This window comes from Pipistrellus hanaki (genome assembly GCF_964339955.1).
Source record: "Pipistrellus hanaki genome assembly, chromosome: 1".
Taxonomy (NCBI): Eukaryota; Metazoa; Chordata; class Mammalia; order Chiroptera; family Vespertilionidae; genus Pipistrellus; species Pipistrellus hanaki.
Window position 1 is genome coordinate 171,956,887 of NC_140503.1, and position 20,798 is coordinate 171,977,684.

The window sequence follows — 20,798 nt, forward strand, 5'->3', positions numbered from 1 at the left end:
AATAAACATAATAGTAAATTTTACGGTATCAGAAAGGAAATAAATAGAAAGATAAAATCAAGTTAAAAGAGACTGAGAATGCCATAGAGGGGGGAAATGTTGCCATTTTAATAAAGTAGTCCAGGTAGATTTCAGTAAGAGGGTTACATCTGAGTAGACTTACTACCAGGTGTAGAAACCAAGACACAAAGAACTTAAGTAACTTACCTACAATCACACAATCAATGAATAAAACAACCAGAATTCAACCTAGGTTCCATCCTGCCTGTACTCTTCACCACCACATCAGAATCATCTGGGGAAGGAGTTTGCTTAAAATGTAGATTCTGAGACCCACATTTATTGAGTGGAGCTTGGATTTCCTAAGTATCAGTGATTTGTAGCACACTAAAGCTTAATGACCAGCGCTTTTAAGGTCAGCTCCAATTGCATCTTATTCTACTGCAAAATTTTTTCTTTGTTTTTACTGTAGTTGTTGGTTGACTTTAATTGGCTCACTTTGAGTGATGAGTGTACTGATTTCTGCCAGTGTGGAGTTTAGAGTTTTAATTAATAGATATTAAATGCCATATTTCACAAATTGTGTATATGTAATATACAGTTCTTTTTCAAATTTTTCAAGTTGTCTCAATAATGCTCTTTATAGCTTTTAGTTTTTGTGTGGTTACTTGTTTTTTGCTTTTCTAATTCAGTATCCAGTCCAGATCACACATTGCATTTATTATAGTTGTCATGACTCTATACTTTCTGTAATTGGAACAGGTGTCCAGTCTTTCTTTGGTTTTTTCTCACACTGGTAGTTTTTAAGAGTATAGGCCAATTGCCTTGCAGAATGTCCCTCAATTTGTGAAATATGGGTTTGTCTAATTCAGTAGTTCTAAACATGTAATATGTTGGACATGTCTCAGGATCATCTGGGAACTTGGTAAAATATCAAGTTCTTGCATATCAACTCAAGGACAACTTTTATAAACACCAGGTGGGATCTCTGCCTTTGTCACAGGACAGAGTATATGGTTTCACTGTGCTTGTATACTAAACAACTGAGCATGCCCTTTTAAGTTCTTATTTAGAAAACCGTAGTTCTTGGCAAAAGGCAAGAAATATTAACAAAGTATAGGACTTGGCACTCCCATAACACCTCTTTACCTCAGTCACCAAGCTGTGAAGAGGTGAATGCTATTTATAACCCCATCTTGTTTCAGAATAATTACACCTCTTCCTCACTCACCTTCAGTTGCACTTCTTCTTTTGGCAAAACAAGGGTGAATTTTGCACAATTCTTATCAGTTGAATTCTGCTCATTAAGGCATGTGAGGTCTATTATGTCCAACTTGTCAACGTACTGCAAAGATAAAGGGAAATTTCATTAAATTATTTCATGGGTGACATACAATAATTTTAGTAGGAAGGAAAGCAAATAATATCAACTGATTTATACTTTGCATGATATTCTGGCTTTCATGTGTCACTCCTTCCCAACTCAGAGGGCAGGTGGAAATGTATTATGTGGTGGTATGCTGGTGCTGGCTTATACAGGCTTGCAAAAGCTGATTTGTTACATTTTCAGGCATTTTGCTAGCTGATTGTTAAACCCAGACATTATTAAAAGTTAAATTATATAAACATAGAAGTAAATAAATTAACTTTAAAAGAGGGTAATTAAAATTCAAAATTAATCTTCTAATTAACACATAATATTCTCTAGGCTCTTAAAGTTATTTACATCTTCATTTCTGTGTGTTAAACATACTATATAATGGTGTGCTACCTAGCCTTTCTTTCTACCTCCATTTTCAGTGAGGTTACATGATAGGTTGAAATCAGGCATGATGGGAGTATTTACACCACAGAAATTGGCAAACCTTACATAATAGGGCTTGATTTATTATTTTCTTTATTGACCCAGAGGCCAGAATTTTTTTTCTTCAAAGGCCAGATAGTAAATATTTTGGGCCTTGTGGATCACATAAAGTTTCTGTTGCAAATTCTTTTTTTTTTTTTTTTTTATAACACCTTATAACTGTAAAAACATTCTTGGCGCACAGAATGTACAAAATTGGGCCACAGGCTAGATTTGGCTCAAAAGCCATAGTTTTCTGGTCTGGTCTAGACTTAAGAAACTGAAGGAGAAAACGTTAATAGTGCAGATGAAACTTTAAAGTTTGTTGTGTCTGAAACTTTTATTTTGAACAAAAAATTGACAAAATATTATTCTATAATTCTAAAACTTATTCAACGAAGAGATGGCTTATGTCATTGAAAAGTAGGTGAAGTACTGACAACATTATTATTTTACTTCCTTGTATTTATTAATGTAAAACAAAAATCTTAGCCAACATTAATGTTAAATATTATATTTAATGACAATAAATTTATTAGGAAAACAGCATATTAGAAAATAACTCCATTTATTATATCAGGATTGAATTGCAATTCTTATATGCATTCAGAAAAATCAACAAAAAATTTTTATGAGAATCAATTGTTTTATTTGAAAATTAGAATAAAGAGTATTGTATATTTTTAACTGTATGCTATACATTCTTTATGTGAATATAATTTATATACATAGATTCATACATATAATTTTTCCAGAAAGCCATTATTCAACAACACTTACCACATACTACTGGTTATGAGGAATCTATTAAGAAACTTCTATCTTATTGCAGTGCAATAAAAATATTTCTTCTGAGTAATTAGTCTACATGACCCAGTTTTTATGTAACTAGCTAGATTTGCTCTCTAGTATTAGAAATGTTAAGACCACCTCTAGAAAGGATAGTAGGGGTTTTATGCTATAATTTCTTTGCTAAATTAACTTCATTCTTGACTTTATTTTTTTCTCCTTTTATTTTTCTCCACTATGCCTAATTTAACTTATTTTACTAAATTCTTGTAAGATTTATATTATTTTTCTGAACAAAGTAGGACATAAAAATAGTAAGTAATTTCCAGAGTTATTTCTATGTTGGTAAAATTGAGGTTACAATTTTACCAACATAGAAATATGTTGGGTTGGCCTATTTATTTTCAATGAACAAAGATACATTAAACATAGAAGGAGAGGTATAAGGGAAGGAGGACAGAAATTAAAATTACACAAGAAATTTTCTCTGATAGACTGTCTAGATTAAGCTCAGTGAATTTTGCTGAGACAGAGGAAGTAACAAAGGAAGAAGTGGCCCAGTTAGATAGAGTGCCTGTACACTGATCTATTGATTAGAAAAAAAGGAAGTCATATCTTTTTGTTTTTAATTGTAGCATTGAAAAAAGCCTTTAAGGTCATATGTCTAATCTAGCTGCTATCCAATGCTTGAATTGCCTCCAGGCTATCCCTCTATGTAGTCATCTAGCCTATGTTGAACATCTCAAACTTGGAAGTTATGCGTCTATGCAGCTTGGCCTGCCAGCAAGTTGTTGTGTTTGTTTGTTAGTTTGTTTGTTTGTTTTTTATATTAAGCCACAGTTTTCCTTCAGGCAATTTTCATCCATTAATCTTAGTTTCTTTTCATTGCTATAACACTAAACAAGTTTGGTGATTCTTTCACATGATATTTTGACAGCCTTTCAAATACTTAAATGCAGCTATAAACTCTTTCCTATCATAGGCTGAATATCTGCAGTTCTCACCTGTTTCGCTCCTGTGATTTCTCTTGTCCCCAAAATTCTGCATCCTCTTTTAATGCAATTGGCAGATGTGCAATTCTGCATTATTTTATTGAACAGTCTCTTTATGGCATGGTAGTTAAGAATGCTATCTCGGGTGCAAAATTTGGATTGTACTCCTTGCTTTTGCTGTCTGGTCTTGTACAATTTCTTAATCTTTGCACTTGACTGCTCAGTTCTATAAAATGGGGATTAAAATAGTACCTACTTTGCATTTTTGTTTTGAGAATTAAATTAGACAGTACAAATAAAATGCAAGAATGCTCTCTATGTGCCTTGCATTTACTATCTCATTTAAACCTTTTTATAACTTTATGGGATAGGCTATTTTTTATCCTAAGTTTAGAGATTTGAAACTGAATGTGTTGAAGATCTTTTATTTGCTCCTCTAGGTTCACTTTTATCTCTTCATTACCTAACATTGTGCACCATAGTAGGGACCTATGTGGACGACATTATGGGCACCCTTACCCTTTGGTTTCCTACTGGGTTGGACAGCTGGTGAACATTGGCACGAGATAAAAGAATGAGGAGAGTGAAATCAGGTATTGATTATCCTATGCAATTGCTTCCTCAATCCAAGATCATACTCCTCTCAAAACAGTCATCTTCATATAACTCTCCCCACTCTTCTCTCTTTCCTTTATACCCAGGCCTGGTAATCGGGAACTGTTACTAGTCTCAGGGTTCTGTACTAACCTTTGTGGTTTTTCTACATCCTGTCCACTGCTTTGAGTATTGCATCTTTATTAAACTCTCTTCAAATTGCCCAACTTGAGATATCAACTGTTTCCTGCCGGTTCCCTGTCTGATACACTGAGACACAGAGAGGTTAGGTCAGTAGCCCAAGAGACCAAGTTGGCAGAGTGAACAGGGCAGGAACAGGATAAAAACCCAGGCAGTTTACCTGAAGACCAGGCTCTTATCACTAAGTTGTACTGCCTCTTACAGTGAGGAATAACTATTAACTTTCTCACTCAAAATGTGTGTTATACAAGGGCTAGGACAGGTTCTTCATATTTTCACTGACATCAGTGAGAAGTTGTAAGGGAAAACAGAAAAATAAGTTTTGTTAAAAATTTTATTATAGTTTTTGAAAACACCTTTATATAAATCTTATCTATCCAGAACTTTGGTAAAACATAACTATATTTTTTTAATGACTTCTGGTTAGTCTACCACTAATGGTGCAGAAATGCCTGCAGGTGGAATAGAGGCTCGTTTTTTGTTTCTTTCATAAGATCTGGATATGTAATAATGACCTTCTAAGGTAGGGGTGTCGAACTCAATCAGAGAAGGGGCCAAAATCTAAAATCCAGCCTAAATCGCGGGCCGAATGGTTTACTGAACAGTCATAAACTGACAATGTCATAAACTGACAGCGGAGTGCAGTGATGACAGCTCGGTGCGGGCCACATTGCAAGGCCTGGCGGGCTGGATTTGGCCCGCGGGCCTTGTGTTTGACACATGTGTTCTAAGGCAACCACATCCATGGATCAAATGTTTTTATTTAAACAAGTTACAGGGTCATAAAATCTATTATAAGCATAGCATTTCAAGGTAGGCAACCATTTGCAACTAAAATGCATTTTATTTGTGTGGGGGGGGGATGAAAAACAGTCACCTTTCAATTTTTGTGTGGGGAAAAATTAAAATACAAATCAATTATATGAAATTAATATGAATAAATAAATATCATAACCTCTTTGTTGTTTTTCTCATGCTTGAGTTCTTAGAAGTCCTGTTTGGTGAGGTATGTTTTTGTCTTTCCAGAAAAAAAAATAGTGACATATTGTATGTTATCAAGCTTTAGGGATCATCTATTTCCTTTCATATTATAATTGCATGTGACAACAAGGAGGGAAATTAAGGTTATCACTTGGTATTAAGCAATTGTGTCCAGATGAATAGCTAAATGTCCACTTTTCAACCAAGTTATCTACTCAGTATCAGAAAGAAAAGAATGCAAAGTGTAAAATATGAGTTAATATCTTCTTCTGAGTTGCCCACAAATTTTTATTACCATGGGTTTTATAATTAATAGCCCTTGCAGACAGAAATATTCTTATTTGAATTGATTTTACTATAACATTTTTAACCTTAAAAGACAGAAAATCCCAAATGAATAATAAAATACATGACAAGTGTGCATTGGGGAAAAAATTGAATCAGCTGCACATGTTTACTTACTATTGTGCTTTTTTTGTCATTATAAAAGAAAAGGGTAGTTCCTCTCAACTCTGTCCAATATTGTTTATATTCCTGTAGGAAAGAAAACATAAGCATCAGTGTAATACTCAGCTATTTTCCTATTGATATTTTACTTTGTAACTTACTTAATTGCTGTGATATATAAGAGTCTTCTTTATTCTGAGATAAATCGCCTAATTTTTATGGCCTAATTTTACATTTAATTCTTTTTTTTCTATTTTTTTATTTATTAAATTATTATCTGTGTACATATTTTAACATTGCCCCCTCCTCCCATACATACCCTCCCCCCCAGAGTTTTGTGTCCATTGGTTGTACTTATATGCATGTGTACAAGTCCTTCGGTTGATCTCTTATCTCCCCCAGATCTCCCTACTCTCCCCGCTGTAATTTTACAGTCTGCTTGTTGCTTTACTGTCTTTATATCTATCTTTTGGTTTGTCAGTTTATAATGTTTTTTAATATCCATAAATGAGTGAGGCCATGTGGTATTTCTCTTTCATTAACTGGCTTATTTCACTCAGCATGATGTTCTCTAGTTCTATCCAGGTTGCTGCAAATGATGAGAATTCCTTCTTTTTTATGGCAGCATAGTATTCCATTGTGTAGATGTACCATGGTTTTTGGATCCAATCATCTGCTGATGGGCACCTAGGCTGTTTCCAAATTCTGGCTATTGTAGATTGTGCTGCTATGAACATAGGGGTGCATATATCCTTTCTGATTGGTGTTTCTAGTTTCTTGGGATATATTCCTAGGAGTGGGATTATTGGGTCAAATGGGAGTTCCATTTTCAGTTTTTTGAGGAAACTCCACACTGTTCTCCACAGTGGTTGCACCAGTCTGCATTCCCACCAGCAGTGCACGGGGTTCCTTTTTCTCCACAACCTCGCCAACACTTGTCGTTTGTTGGTTTGTTGATGTTGGCCATTCTGACAGGTGTGAGATGGTACTGCATTGTTGTTTTGATTTGCATCTCTCAGATAATACATTTAATTCTTGATAAAATCTTTCACAAATTTATTTTGAAGTAATGCCTTGGCCAGGTGGCTCAGTTGGTTGGAGTGTGGTCCCATACACTAAAAAGGTTACAAGTTCGAACCCTGGTCATGAAGCTGCTACGGTAGTAGGCAACTGATCAATGTTTCTCTCACATCAATGTTTCTCTCTCCCACTCTCTCTCTAAAATCGATAAGCATATCTTGGGTGAGGATTAAAAAAAAAAAAGATGTGAGATAAAGATGTAGCTTTGTCTGTGTTTAAATACAACATTTACCAAAACTTTCCTCATTGATTTGAGACATTCAATTTTCATGTAGTTTCAGTGGAAGCTTGCACCTGAAAAAGGGGCCATTTAAGAGGCCAGGATAGAACATAGCACAAGCATAAACATTTAATATCTCCCTTCTAGGACAGTGGAAAGGATTGTATAAATTAAAATATGTACAGCACAGAGCATAGCACATGATTCATAGTTTGAATTTAATAAGTAACACATAGATCAAGGAAATGTGAGCAATTGATAATGATAAAAATAACACCATCAAAGCTGAACTTTGAAGTCCAAATTTCATTCCTGTGGTGAAATTTTATTATTAATACATTCATGCCAGGACTGACCAGCAGACCCTGAGCGACAGATGAATGGTTACTCTGACAAATGAATGGTTACTCTTTCTAAGGGGCTGCTTGGCAGGAGACACCAAAACAGCCCTGATTGCCTGCCTCCTTAGGCTTTTATCGTAACAACAGCTTGAACTAAAATTAACCTCAAGATACAATCAACAGGATAAGTATCCTTGAGAAAGCACATGTTTCTACAGGTTGGGTCTAAAAGACTAAATATAGAGATTCCAGCAAAACACTTGGAGGCTCAGACTTGTTTGGAAAGTCAAGGCAGGGGCTGCTGCCTTCAGCAAGGTCCCCCTATGAATCTTCCTTACAGACTTTCCAACCAAGCTTCCCCACACATTCACATTTTATTACTAATACATTCACAACTTTTTAAGTTTAAAAAAAATGTAAATAACCCAGTCCGACTCTCATTTCACACAAATGAAAGTTTATTTAAGTAAGGGGAACTTATATTTTATGAAGATTGTCTGTATTACAAAAGAATCGCCAGGTAGTTTAAGAAATAAAATCTTTCCACATCTAAGGACTTATCCTCATACATAGCTCTTTCCAAAAGTATGTTTTAAAACTTACGTTATATATTCCAGTCAGTTGCATGGACATGTTGATCATTCTTTCCTTTAGGGTTTAGTAAGCTGAATTTCTATGACTTATTGGATTATCTGAATTTATATTAAGAATTAAGGTCATATGAAGAAAATTTTTTCATCTATACTAATAAAAGCCTAGGTGACCCTCATGTGATGCCCTCATGGCATCACAAGATGTCCGCCTGCATGTCTTCACAAGATGGCCATGAAAAAAATGGCCTACAGAGGAAGGTAGTAGTGGGTGATCAGGCCAGCAGGGGAGGGCAGTTGGGGGCGATTGGGCTGGCAGGGGAGCAGTTAGGTGTCAATTGGGCCATCAGGGGAGCAGTTAGGGGGCAATCAGGCTGGCAGGCAGGTGAGTGGTTAGGAGCCAGCAGTCCCAGATTGTGAGAGGAATGTCCAACTGCCAGTTTAGGCAAGGATCAGGCCTAAACTGGCATTTGGATATCCTCAAGGGATCCCAGATTGGAGAGGATGCAGGTTGGGCTGAGGGACACCCCTCCAGTGCATGAATTTTATGCACCAGGTCTCTAGTTTGTATATATATAAATGTGAAAACGCTTGTATATATATTATGGTGTTTTGTATCTCTTTAATACTAACGTATACTTTATTCCTTTTTTGATCATAAAAATGTCACCTCTTCAGAATTTATATACTTATTTTCTCAAATAATGGGAACTCTATAACCTATTGTTTTTATTTGCCTCGGCTTTCAGGAAGCTCAAGGCTATATTCTTTCTGAATTACAACAACCATCTTTCTCATATTCTTAGTAGAACTGTTTTCTTCCTTTGCCTTCATAGCTGATAAGATACTATATTAGTCAGCTTTTGTTATGTAACAAGCTTACCCTCAAACTTGGTGGATTAAAACAGCAAATACTTTCATTTTTTTATAATTCTGTGGATGGCTGATGATTCTTTAAATGACGATACTTCTTATACCCAAATTGTCTAGGTTGGCCTCACTATTTGCCTGGGGTCTAAGCTGGGAATGCAGAAAAAATGACTGAAGAGGTATAGTCAGAAATATATTTGGTCTTCGTGCCCCAGTTCCTGGCATAAAGATCCTAAAACTGGAGTGATGGGAGTGTTTTTTGTTACTCATAATGAGCCCCTTAATGTCATCCCTGAGTTTATAATAATGAGATGATTTTAGAGAAAATCCATGGAGAGCTTCAGGTTGGGTCTGGTCCCCAAAAGAACAAATGATTAGAGGGTTGGAACTTTCAGCCCCACTTACTGACCTCCAAGAAGGAGAGGGAGGAGGGTGGTTTTAGAAATTAAGCTTTATAAAAACCCTTGAACAGTGACATTTGCCGGGCTTCCTAGTTAGTGGACACATCCACATGCTGAGTGAGTGGTGCACCCCGACTTCACAGAGACAGAAGCACTCGCTAGTGCTTAAGACCCTTCCAGACTTTGCCCTGTCTACCACCTCATCTATATGTTCATTTGTATTCTTTTTTTAAAAAATATATTTTAATGATTTTGTACAGAGAGGAAGGGAGCGAGATAGAGAGTTAGAAACATCGATGAGAGAGAGTCATCGATCAGCTGCCTCTTGCACACCCCCTAGTGGGGATATGCCCGCAACCAAGGTACATGCCCCTGACCGGAATCGAACCCGGGACCCTTCAGTCCCCAAGCCGACGCTCTATCCATTGAGCCAAACCGGTTTCGGCTGTTCATTTGTATTCTTTACCAGTAAATGTAAGGAAAGCATTTTCCTGAGTTTTGTGAGCCATTCTAGTGAACTGTCAAGTCTTAGGAGGGGGTCGTGGCAACTCCTGATTTATAGCCAGTCAGAAGTGTGGGAGGCCAGGAACTTGCAATTGGTGACTGAAGTTCGGGAGGGCAGCCTTGTGGAACTGAGACCTTAATTAAGCAGCGAATTCTGCACTAAATCAGGGTAGGTGGCTAGCTTCACAATTGAACTGAATGGTTCAGCAACCAGTTGGTGTTCACGGAATCACAGAATTGGCTGTTGGTGTTGGGAAACACTCCACTGAGACAACTGGAAGCTCCCGCTGCCTGGCTTCATTCTTTAGCTAGCCTCGACTTGTTCACATCCTGGCAGAGGGATTCCCGGGAGCAAGAGAGCAAAACCCAATGTGCAAGTACTTTCTAATCCTCTGCCTTTGTCATGTTTACCAAAGCCTGACCGAGGCCAGATTAAAGCCATAGGAAACTAGACTCAGCTTCTTTATAGAGGGAGCAGAAAAGTCCCATTCCAAAAGGGAGTGCATATAGTGAGGCTTGAACAAATTGGTAGTATTCCTGCAACAATCTATCTCAGGGGCGGCGGTGAAACTTGGAGCAAAGCTTCCTAGTCCGAGCCCTGTGGGTTTTCCTCTCCGTCCCACCTCCCCATTGAGAGCTGACCATCATGTAATGTAATGAACCTGCTGATGCCTCCTGACCAAGAACAAGTTACCATAGGAAAGAACGGTTCCAACACGCATAGGATTGAAGGAGCAAACAATAGATGGTCTCCAAATGAGCAGTTATAAAGCTGGGCAAAGAGATTCTTCCTCTCGTCTGCAGTCCAGGTGCCCAATATCTATCAATACTTGGCACATCTCAGAGTCAAGCAGTTTCACAAGGCAAGAGAACACATCTCATTTCGGCCCCATCAGAAGTCTTTTCCTCTTTTCATTTAGGATGCAGTGCTATTGGCATCACAATTGCCTTTCACCTGTCTCTGCCATCTTCTTATGGCCTCCCATCTATCCTCCACAGAGCTGCCAGAGTAGGTCTGCATAAATGGTGAGTTTGGGAGGAGTATGCTCACCTTAGCCCCTTCCTGCCCTGTCTCAGCTCAGCTTACCAGGAGAGAGTGGGTGGTCTGCTCTGTTCTCTGCCATGGGTCAAAGGGTCTCCAAGAGACCCTGTGACTCTTAAACCTAATCAGTGATTCAAGGTCACCCAAGGCTATCCTAGTAAGGTGTTAGCACAGTTTTGGCCTGAAATCTAAACCACATATAGATAGGTTGATTTTATTAATAACACAATAACTAGGGCAGGGCAGGCCAATGCCTCCTTGGGACTGCTGGATTTCCACGATGCCACTGCTGGTTGAGGGGCAACGAGTGCAGCTGCCGAGGTCCTCTGGGGACCTCGTTGGAGCCCACCCGCTTTTGGAGGTAAAGGGGCTACCTGCTTGACACATTGTGATGGAACTGACCCCAAAGCTGAGGTCCCCTTGATCATGAACTCCATAAAATCCTTGGAGTTCAACGTGGAAGGTTGGAAGTGCACCTCGTGGGCGGCTACAGTGACACAAAGACTCACCGTCAACTTCTTAGTGAGTTTGACAGACTAGAAGATGACATTCACATAGTGACCTTATGGGTGACAGAATTAAATGACTGGGAAGAAAACAAAAACCACCTTCCAATCACTTGTGGCATTGCTGTCAACGTTAGAACTGCAGAGATCTACAGAGCCTCCTTCCAAGGCCTGGAGGAGGAGCTGCGTGCCTGCTGCCCGAGCTTCAACAGGAGGTCCGATGGTTAGGATTTCCGATGCAAAGACGGAGCAACTTCATATAGGACTGTGTTTCTGGGTGCCATTTCCACGCGTGGATTTCTGGTTGCAGCAAGATGACAAGCAAATACTAGAGAAACTTTCCATTCCACCTCTGGAATGGGTGAGCCCCCTCACTTTGTTGAACATATTAGAACAACCTTGATGTGTGTGTGTGTGTGTGTGTGTGTGTGTGTGTGTGTGTGTTTTAAATACCCCCATCTCCAACAAATACACTATTTCCTGAATATAAAGCTCTACTCTACAAAAAAAAAAAAAAAAAGAAAGAAAGAAGAAAGAAAGAAAGAAAGAAGGATGGCTTATGGGGAAAGTTCCCTTCTCCAAGAAGCTAAAAATAGGAATTACCAAAGAAAGCAACTTTTTGGCATGATAGAGACCATTGATAGGGGTTGAATAGAATATGAATGTAGGATCTATATCCATTGAGTCTTAGTGTCTTTCAAATGACTTTCAAAATAAAATCTTATTTGGCAAAGGGAAAAAAAAAAGTAACTAGTTGATATTCATTTGTGTGGCCCCTGTGTCTTAATATTTTAATGGTTTCAAGCTGGGAAAGGGAAAGTCCCAACAAACAGGTATAACAATGTACAGGGCAGGGGAGGTGGGGATAATTGGATTTCTAGTAGAAATGTTCATCGTTTTAATCAGCTTCATTAACCCACCACCGGACAGAAAAACTACAGAGAGTGATAGCCAGTCAAGGTTTATTGATTTCTCTAATTGGGGTGCTACTAGGGTTTCTTTTTAGAATGATTAAAATGTTGAAATTTAAATAGTGGTGATAGTTGCATAACTCGGTGAATATAGTAAAAACACTGAAATGTAATAATAATGTTGATGATGATAATAATAATAATAACTACTGTGTTGTTTTTGTATGTGTAAGCGTTCACTGTTAAGGGGCCAAGAATAGAGTAGGGAAACCATCCTTCTATCGTCTCAAGGACTTGTTGAGGATTGAATGAAATAATGTATATAAAGCACATAGAACCTGGGATCCTTAATGTTGGCCACTAAAAAAGTCAAACAAACAAAAAACATTCAATCTACAATGTGTAGATTGATGTAGCCACTGTAGAAAACAGTATGGCATTTCCTCAAAAAATTAAAAATGGATCTGCCTTAGGACCCAGCAATTCTACTTCTGATGACTTATCTAAAGAAACTCAAAACACGAATTTGAAAGAATATATATGTGCCCTATGTTCATTTTAGAGTTATTTACATAGCCAAGATATGGAAGTAAGCCACATGTCTATCAATAGATAAGTTAATTAAAAAAAACACCTTGGTACATAGTATGTGCAATGGAATATTACTTGGCCATAGAAAAGAATGAAATCTTACCATTTGCAACAGAATGGAAGGACCTAGAAAGTATTATGCTCAGTAAAATAAGTCAGACAAAGAAAGATAAATATCATATGATTTCACTTATATGTGGGTTCTGAAGAACAAAATAAATTAACAAACAAAGAGTTGAAAGAGACTCATAGACATGGAGAACAATCTGGTGGTTGGTGAATGGATTAAGAAGTACAACTTGGTAGTTACAAAATAGTCACGGAGATGTAAATAAATCATAGGGAATATAGTCAATAATATTGTTATAACTATGTATGATGTCAGGTGAAACACTATGTAAATTATATGATTGTCTAACCACTAAACTCTACATTGAAACCAATACAAATTACATTTGAAAAAAATAAAATTGCCTCTTTACTCACATTATTAACAGATACTTTGCCGAGACCGGTTTGGCTCAATGGATAGAGCGTCGGCTTGGGGACTGAAGGGTCCCGGGTTTGATTCCGGTCAAGGGCATGTACTACCTTGGTTGCAGGCATATCCCCAGTAGGGGGTGTGCGAGAGGCAGCTGATCGATGACTCTCTCCATCAATGTTTCTAACTCTCTATCTCTCTCCCTTCCTCTCTGTACAAAATCAATAAAAATATATTAAAAAAAAAAACAGATACTTTGCACACTTTCATATAGCCTTAAGTTAAGAGATAGAAAACTGCAATGAGAAATATGGCTTGAGGAACTTACTAATATATACTGTGTCTAAGTTCAAAGCAGATGTTCTACAAGAACTATGGGAGTAGCCTCTTTATTGAAAAATTCTCTTGAACTTTCTCAGATCTGACTTGAGACTAAAAAATAAAACAATTCAAGTTTATCTTAGGAGCTTTTTTTTAAAAAAAAAAATCATAACTTTCTTTTTAAGGCTTTCATATCCTGCTTTAGTAAGCCTGTCAATGTAGGCAGCCGGTCAAAGCTACACTAGTATTCTGTAACAAGGACAGGGGTGAAGGGGACTGGAGAAGAGATCAGAATGTAGATATATTGGTTAGAGAAATTAACGATGGGCTTGTGTAGCTTTACTGACATAGCATCTAAGATCAAGTCCAAATTTGAGAGACTGATTGTTGGAGGGAAAGAAAACAAGAGAAACCCTGAAACTCAAAGTCTGCCACTATGTTCATCGTTTTAATTAGCTTCATTCGTATCAACCCACTACCAGGCAGAAAAACTACAGAGAGTAATAGCCAGTCAAGGTTTATTGATTTCCCTCTGTATGTACATGCAGACATCCATTTGTGCTCCTGAGAAAAATTACGGAGTTGTTTAGTCATTACAGAATGATATGAATTGGTAGTATTAGCCAGGGAAAAATGAGAGTTCTACTTGTAAATGAGCATATAGATTTATGGGAAGAATTAAGGAAAATTTATTAAAAGAGAGAAGAAGCAAAAACACCTTTTTTTTTTTTTTTTTTTTTTTTTTTTTTTTTAGAGTAAAGACAGCCTGGAGGAAACATAAGGTTACAAATATCAATAGGTCCTGTGAACTCCAACCACAGCCACAAACCTAAAAGATCAGATCAAACTTATATTCAATATGCAAAGACCTATGGACCAGGTCTTAATTAGTTTCTGATAAGTTCTCATGAATAACAGCATTATAATCTGAGTCTTGTATAAATATCACTCTCTTGCCCTGGTTGGTTGCTCAGTGGTTAGAGCATCAGCTCATGGACTGAAGGGTCACAGATTTGATTCTGGTCAAGAGCACATACCTGGACTTCAGGCTCAATCCTTGGCCCTGGGTCATAGTGTGTATGGGGAGTCAACCAATTGATGTGTCTCTTTTGCATTTATGTTTTTCTCTCTCTCCCCTTTCTTTCCATTCCATTCTCTCTAAAACTCAATAGGAAAAATATCCTTGACGAGGATTAACAAAAATAATAATGATGACCATATCACTCTCAATAAGTAACATCTAGTTATATATTTATTTAAGTTCAAAGAACTCATTTTTGAATGAAATACAATTAGCACAAAGTTTCTAACTTTTTAGCAATCACTTATGTTGAGTCACTGAAGTAAGAAAAGGGACTGAAATGGGACTACTGAATGTATTGCTTGCTTCAAAATCATTACATAGTCTTATATTTAGAGTTTAAGGTCCCTATCTCATTTTCATGCAATTAAACAAATGTTTGAAATTACCGAGCTTCCCGTTGAGCTCAGTGTGATAAAGATTCTAGTGATTAGACATTCCCAACCTTTGGAAGCCCACAATCAAATGGAATTAGAACTTCAGTTTGAGAGGCAGCATGATGATGTAAAGTGCTTGGCAATAAATTCCAAACGAGGCTCCTTATTAGATGAGGAACCTTAACCATAGCATCTGTGAGCCACACCTCATTCATCTGTAAAGGGGATAAAATAATTTCTATCCAGAAGAGTTACTATAAGGATCAGAGTGATAGGACTTTAAGAGCCCAGCATGAGCCCAGCTGGCATGGATCAGTGGTTAAGTGTCGACCTATGAATCGGGAGGTCACGGTTTGATTCCTGATCAGGGCACATGTCCAGATTGTGGACTCAGTTCCCAGTGGGGCAGCGCAGGAAGCAGCCTATCAATGATTCTCTCTCATCATTGATGTTTCTATCTCTCGCTCCCTCTAACTTCCCCTCTGAAATCAATATAGAGTGTATATATTTTAAAAGCCCAGCATGATGTATGCCATCTGCCAACCTGAAGAAAATATACCCATTATTATATAGCCCATTTGATCATCACAGCAACCCATTCAGTTTTACAAAAGAAGAATAGTTTAAAAGACCTAAGAGACTTGCCCACGTTCCAAAGTTGGGCTGATATTTATATCTTCTGACTTCCCAGTGCTCTTTCTCATTAATAACTAGTAAAAATGGGCTATAATGCAAGATCCAGTTAAGTTTCTCTCTATCCCATGTCCCCAATAAAAAACTCTCTTTTTTCTTATGAGCAAGCAAAGTGCCTTTGCTTAAGGAAGGATGTTGTATAGTGGTCTCCAAAATGGGACACATAAACTGCAGAGGTGTGCAAAGAGGAAGAAACTTTTAAAATATCTAATTATATTTCATCTTCCTTAATTCCTTTTTTGCATATCTCTAATAATTTGCTTAAAGCATTAGTACACAAGTATAAGTATATAATTTCTAAATAGATTGATAGTCTTATATTATATTAGAGAACTGTGTGTAAAAACCTTGAAAACGGTGTGTTATTTTTTAAATTTTTTTATTAAATTATTATCTGTGTACATATCTTACCATACCCCCCCCCCTCATTCCTACCCTCCCTCCCCAGAGTTTTGTGTCCATTGGTTGTACTTATATGCATGTATACAAGTCCTTCGGTTGATCTATTATCTCCCCCAGATCTCCCTCCCCTCCCCGCTGGTGTGTTATTTTTAAAAATTGACCTGGCCACCCTCCTTCCCTAACCGCTAAGCTGTTAACCTGAAACCAATACAAAATAAACTTGCAAGAAAAAAAAAATTGACCTGGCCAGCGTGGCTCAGTGGTTGAGTGTTGATCTATGGACTAGACCACATGTGTCAAACACAAGGCCCGCGGGCCAAATCCAGCCCGCCAGGCCTTGCAATGTGGCCCGCACCGCGCTGTCATCACTGCACTCCGCTGTCAGTTTATGACATTGTCAGTTTATGACTGTTCAGTAAACCATTCGGCCCGCGATTTAGGCTGGATTTTAGATTTTGGCCCCTTCTCTGATTGAGTTCGACACCCCTAGACTAGACGGTCACGTTTTGATTCTGGTCAGGGCACTTGCCGCAGTTGCAGGCTCGATCCCCAATGTGGGGCATGCAGGAGGCAGCCGATCCATGATTCTCTCTCATCATGGATGTTTCTATCTCTCTCTTTCCCTTCCTCTCTGAAATCAATAAAAATGTGTATTTTTAAAAATACATGTCTTATTGATTTCAGAGAGGAAGAAAGAAGGAGAGAGATATAGAAACATCCATGATGAGAGAGAATCATGGATCGGCTGCCTCCTGCAAGTCCCCCACTGGGGATCGAGCCCACAATCCAGGCATGTTCCCTTGACCAGAATCAAACCTGGGATCTTTCAGTTCGCAGGCAGATGCTCTATCCACTGAGCCAAACTGGCTAGGGCAAAAATATGCTTTTTTAAAAAATTTAAAAAAGAAAAGAAAACGCACCTGAGATAGCCCTGAAATCTTCCTAAAGAAATTACTGGCAACTAGAGAACTAGTCAGAGAAATGTTATTTTAATATTATTAAGATGACCACATTCTTATGTTCAGGCTAAAAAGAAGACATATTACACATATTGTTTTTAATGTTAGCATATCACAGATGGAAGAAACTGAGATGCTCTCCAAATGCTCTCTTATTTTCAAACAGTTCGAGAAAAAAAATGGCTTTTTCCCCATTTATAAGAACTGTGCTGCAGTTGATGCCCTGTGAACTGGGAACTTGATTGTGTCATTTTATAGATCCTATTATCAAATAAATCTTCCTGATTAATCCACAATTCTAGTGCTGTGGTTAAAGTAAATTTTTCCACATTATTTTTCCTGTGAAGATTCAGTACTTTTAATGGAGCTAAGACACACCTCTTAACATGTAATAAACTTTATAAACCAGGTTACTTCTCAGTTATACATCCTCTAGCTCAAATGTTCTGATTTCCTTCAACAGAGATTTCACTTAACACTCTGCAGAGTCTCCCAACTCTTCAACACATTAGCTCCAAAGATGACCTTCTATATACCATTGGCTCACCTTCCTTTCAAAGGTTCCCTGGCATTGTATGGCCATATGCTTAGAAATCCCGCTATTTTCCTTAGCTTTTCCTCACAGCTTCCGTTTTCAGACATTCTATCAATACAGCTCTCCTTTGAGCCACATTACTTGTAGACTCAAAACTGATTTTATTATGTTAATAAGAATATGATAAAAACAGTGAAAGGGAAGAGAATGAATCTAGCCTTTGGTGTGAGCCAGATGTTTAATCCTTGAAACCACCCTATTAGTAATAATTTTTGTCACTTTCTTGCTCTGTTCTCCTTGTCGTACAAGTAAAAGATACTTTGCTATGTAATTGGGTAAGTCAGTTGTCGCTCCTTACTAAACTTACCCTTTTTTGTTATTGTTAATTTCACACGAGGATATTTTTTTCCATTGATTTTTTTTTTAGACAGAGTGGAAAGGAGGGGGAGACACGGAGAGAAATATCGATTAGTTGCCCCCGTGGCGGGGGGTGGGGTGCCGGGGGGAGCGGTAGGAGGGGTCAGGGATCAAGCTGCTCTATGTGCCCTTGACCAGAATTGAACTCGAGGGCCGGTGCTCTAACAGCTGACCCAAACCAGCTGAGGCTAAACTTAGCCTTGTCAAAGTAAGGTCTTTGTGTTTTATTCACATTCTCCAGAACCAAATGTGATGCTTATTGCATAGGAGGCACTCGATAGATGTTGCTTGAATGAATAAATAGACTGAGCGCTTCTACTGTATCCCTGGCATTGTACCTTGGCAGGCAAGTCATATTCTCTCCATTTGATAGATGAGGAAATTGAGTCCCAAGGAGACTGACTAACTTGTATAAGATCATAAGCTGTAAGTAGCAAAACCAGGTAAAGTCATGTTTTACTGACACTCTAAAATCCTGTTTCTCCCCTTAACCATACCAAGGGAATGCCTTCTTTAAACATGAAAAGGAATCTGATATCAAAAACAGTTACTATAAATACTTGGAAAACAACCCATGAATGACAAAATTTAAATTAGAAATTTATTTTTTCCAACTTCTCTTTCCTGGCAAAGTGTAACAATGTGGCTAACCGATGGTGACAAGGCTGAATTCACTTTTAAAGCATGTAAAATCACGCAAAAAATATTCCAATGTAACTGACAAATATTAAAAATGCATATTTAGCACCCATAGCAGAATACAAATTCCCATGTCTTTACTATTCTCAATAATAAATGGTCTTATTATGTATGAAAAAATATGTGCCATTATAAATATTTTCATATACACAATTTCCCCTAAGTAATAATAAATCCACAGGAAAAAAATATTAATATTATTAGTAGTAAATACTTCTTATGGCATTTTTCAAAACACTTAAATTTTTCTAGTTTCAATTAATATTAAAATTTCATAAAATTTGAGCTGTTAGTGATTTTTTTTTTTTAGTAGCAGGCACTGTGTTTTTTTCTCTCACTAATTTCAAATTATTTATAATTGCTATTCTAAAAGCACTGATTTTAACTATAATTTTTCATTTTTACATTTTAAAAATATGGCTCAGTGGTTGAGCATTGACCTATGAACCAGAAGGTCACGGTTCCATTCCTGGTCAGGTTGTGGGCTCGATCCCCAGGCGAGGATGTGCAGGAGGCAGCTGACCAGTGATTCTCTTTCATTGTTGATGTTTCTATCTCTCTCTCATTCTCCCTTCCTCTCTGGAATCAATACAAATATAGTAAAAGAACTGGGATGCTTTGTGAATTTTCTTACAGAGTGAATTTATGTCATGTGGAGTATATACCACCCACAAAGCACCCTATGTATTATCCTTTATTATTCCTTCTTAAATTTTTTTTATCTTTTAAACTTATAATCTTGAACAGTATTTTAAAAACATATTTTATACATAATGTTAAACTTTATACATAATGTATTACTTTTACCATTTTCACATTTTTTACAAAAGTTTACCACTTTATGAAATAAGCCAGTCAATGAAAGAGAAATACCACATGGCCTCACTCATTTATGGATATTAAAGAACATTATAAACTGACAAACCAAAAGTCAGATATAAAGACAGTAAAGCAACAAGCAGACTGTAAAATTACAGCGGGGAGAGTAGGGAGATCTGGGGGAGATAAGAGATCAACCGAAGGACTTGTATACATGCATATAAGTACAACCAAAGGACACAAAACTCTGGGGAGGGGGGGTATGTATGAGAGGGGGGGGGCAATGTTAAAATATGTACACAGATAATAATTTAATAAAAATAAAAAAATAAAAAAAGTTTACCACTTTAAAAAATAATTTGATCCTTATTTATAAGCTTCACACAACTGAGAATAGGAGCAGAAGGTTTAATTTCAATCGTAATATTTTATCTTAATGATACAAGTCATCATGGAAGCAGAGTAGTAAGTTGCAATGAAAAATACAGGAAACATTTCATCTATTAAGCCAAAATCTTCTGTGATGTGTAAATTAATTCTTTGGAAGTTTAGCTTATTGAACTTTTTTATCTTAGTAACTTAGTATTAAAACTTTATATTATCATATGCAGAGGTTGGCAAAAGCAGGTTTACAGTTGTGAGTATGTAAAACTCAGGGTTTATTCTTGTATCATGTATTTTTCCATATGAACAATTGTAAACCTACTTTTGCCCGCCCCTGTATAATACATACATATATACACATATGTTTAAGCAATGCATTGTATTTAAGTTGTGCAAGAATGGGATAATATTTCTGAGCTCCAGGAAGAGGGTTTAATCGCAACAGAAACAAGGAGGTCCTAGTCACATCACAACAGCATGAAATACACATTCTATTCAGACAGAAGCTGCTAAGTTACCATTATCATCTGTGGACTTACCTGGTGTTCTGAGCGCTTAACTAATAAAAAACCTTCAAAGTATAAAGGCAGAGCAGTGATCTTTAACCTTTCTTGGAAGATCCTCCGAGGGGCTGGTTTCGGGGGCTTCTTAGCCATCATGCTCTCTTGTGGGTGTGTGGTTTGGTTTCAACTGTATCCAGTCTCAAACAAAATGAGATCTACCTTGT

At 37.3% G+C, this 20,798-nt stretch overlaps 1 protein-coding gene and 1 pseudogene across 4 annotated transcripts in view; one reads left to right on the plus strand and one right to left on the minus strand.

Annotated features, from left to right (window-relative positions):
* STAP1 (signal transducing adaptor family member 1) overlaps positions 1 to 20,798 on the minus strand; it is a 37,908-nt gene extending 17,110 nt beyond the window's left edge. For all 3 annotated transcript variants that reach the window (XM_084890400.1, XM_084890401.1, XM_084890399.1), the window contains exons 1-3: positions 20,611 to 20,798; positions 5,863 to 5,934; positions 1,232 to 1,345 (exon numbers count right to left, since the gene is read on the minus strand). In XM_084890400.1, the coding sequence (XP_084746526.1) occupies positions 1,232 to 1,345; positions 5,863 to 5,934; positions 20,611 to 20,730 (306 nt within the window). In that variant the 5' untranslated portion in view covers positions 20,731 to 20,798. The remainder of the gene's footprint in view (positions 1 to 1,231; positions 1,346 to 5,862; positions 5,935 to 20,610) is intronic.
* Positions 11,028 to 14,538, plus strand: LOC311612678 (protein N-terminal asparagine amidohydrolase-like; annotated as a pseudogene). Its single transcript has 2 exons — positions 11,028 to 11,805; positions 14,460 to 14,538. The product of its transcript is annotated as a protein N-terminal asparagine amidohydrolase-like (transcript).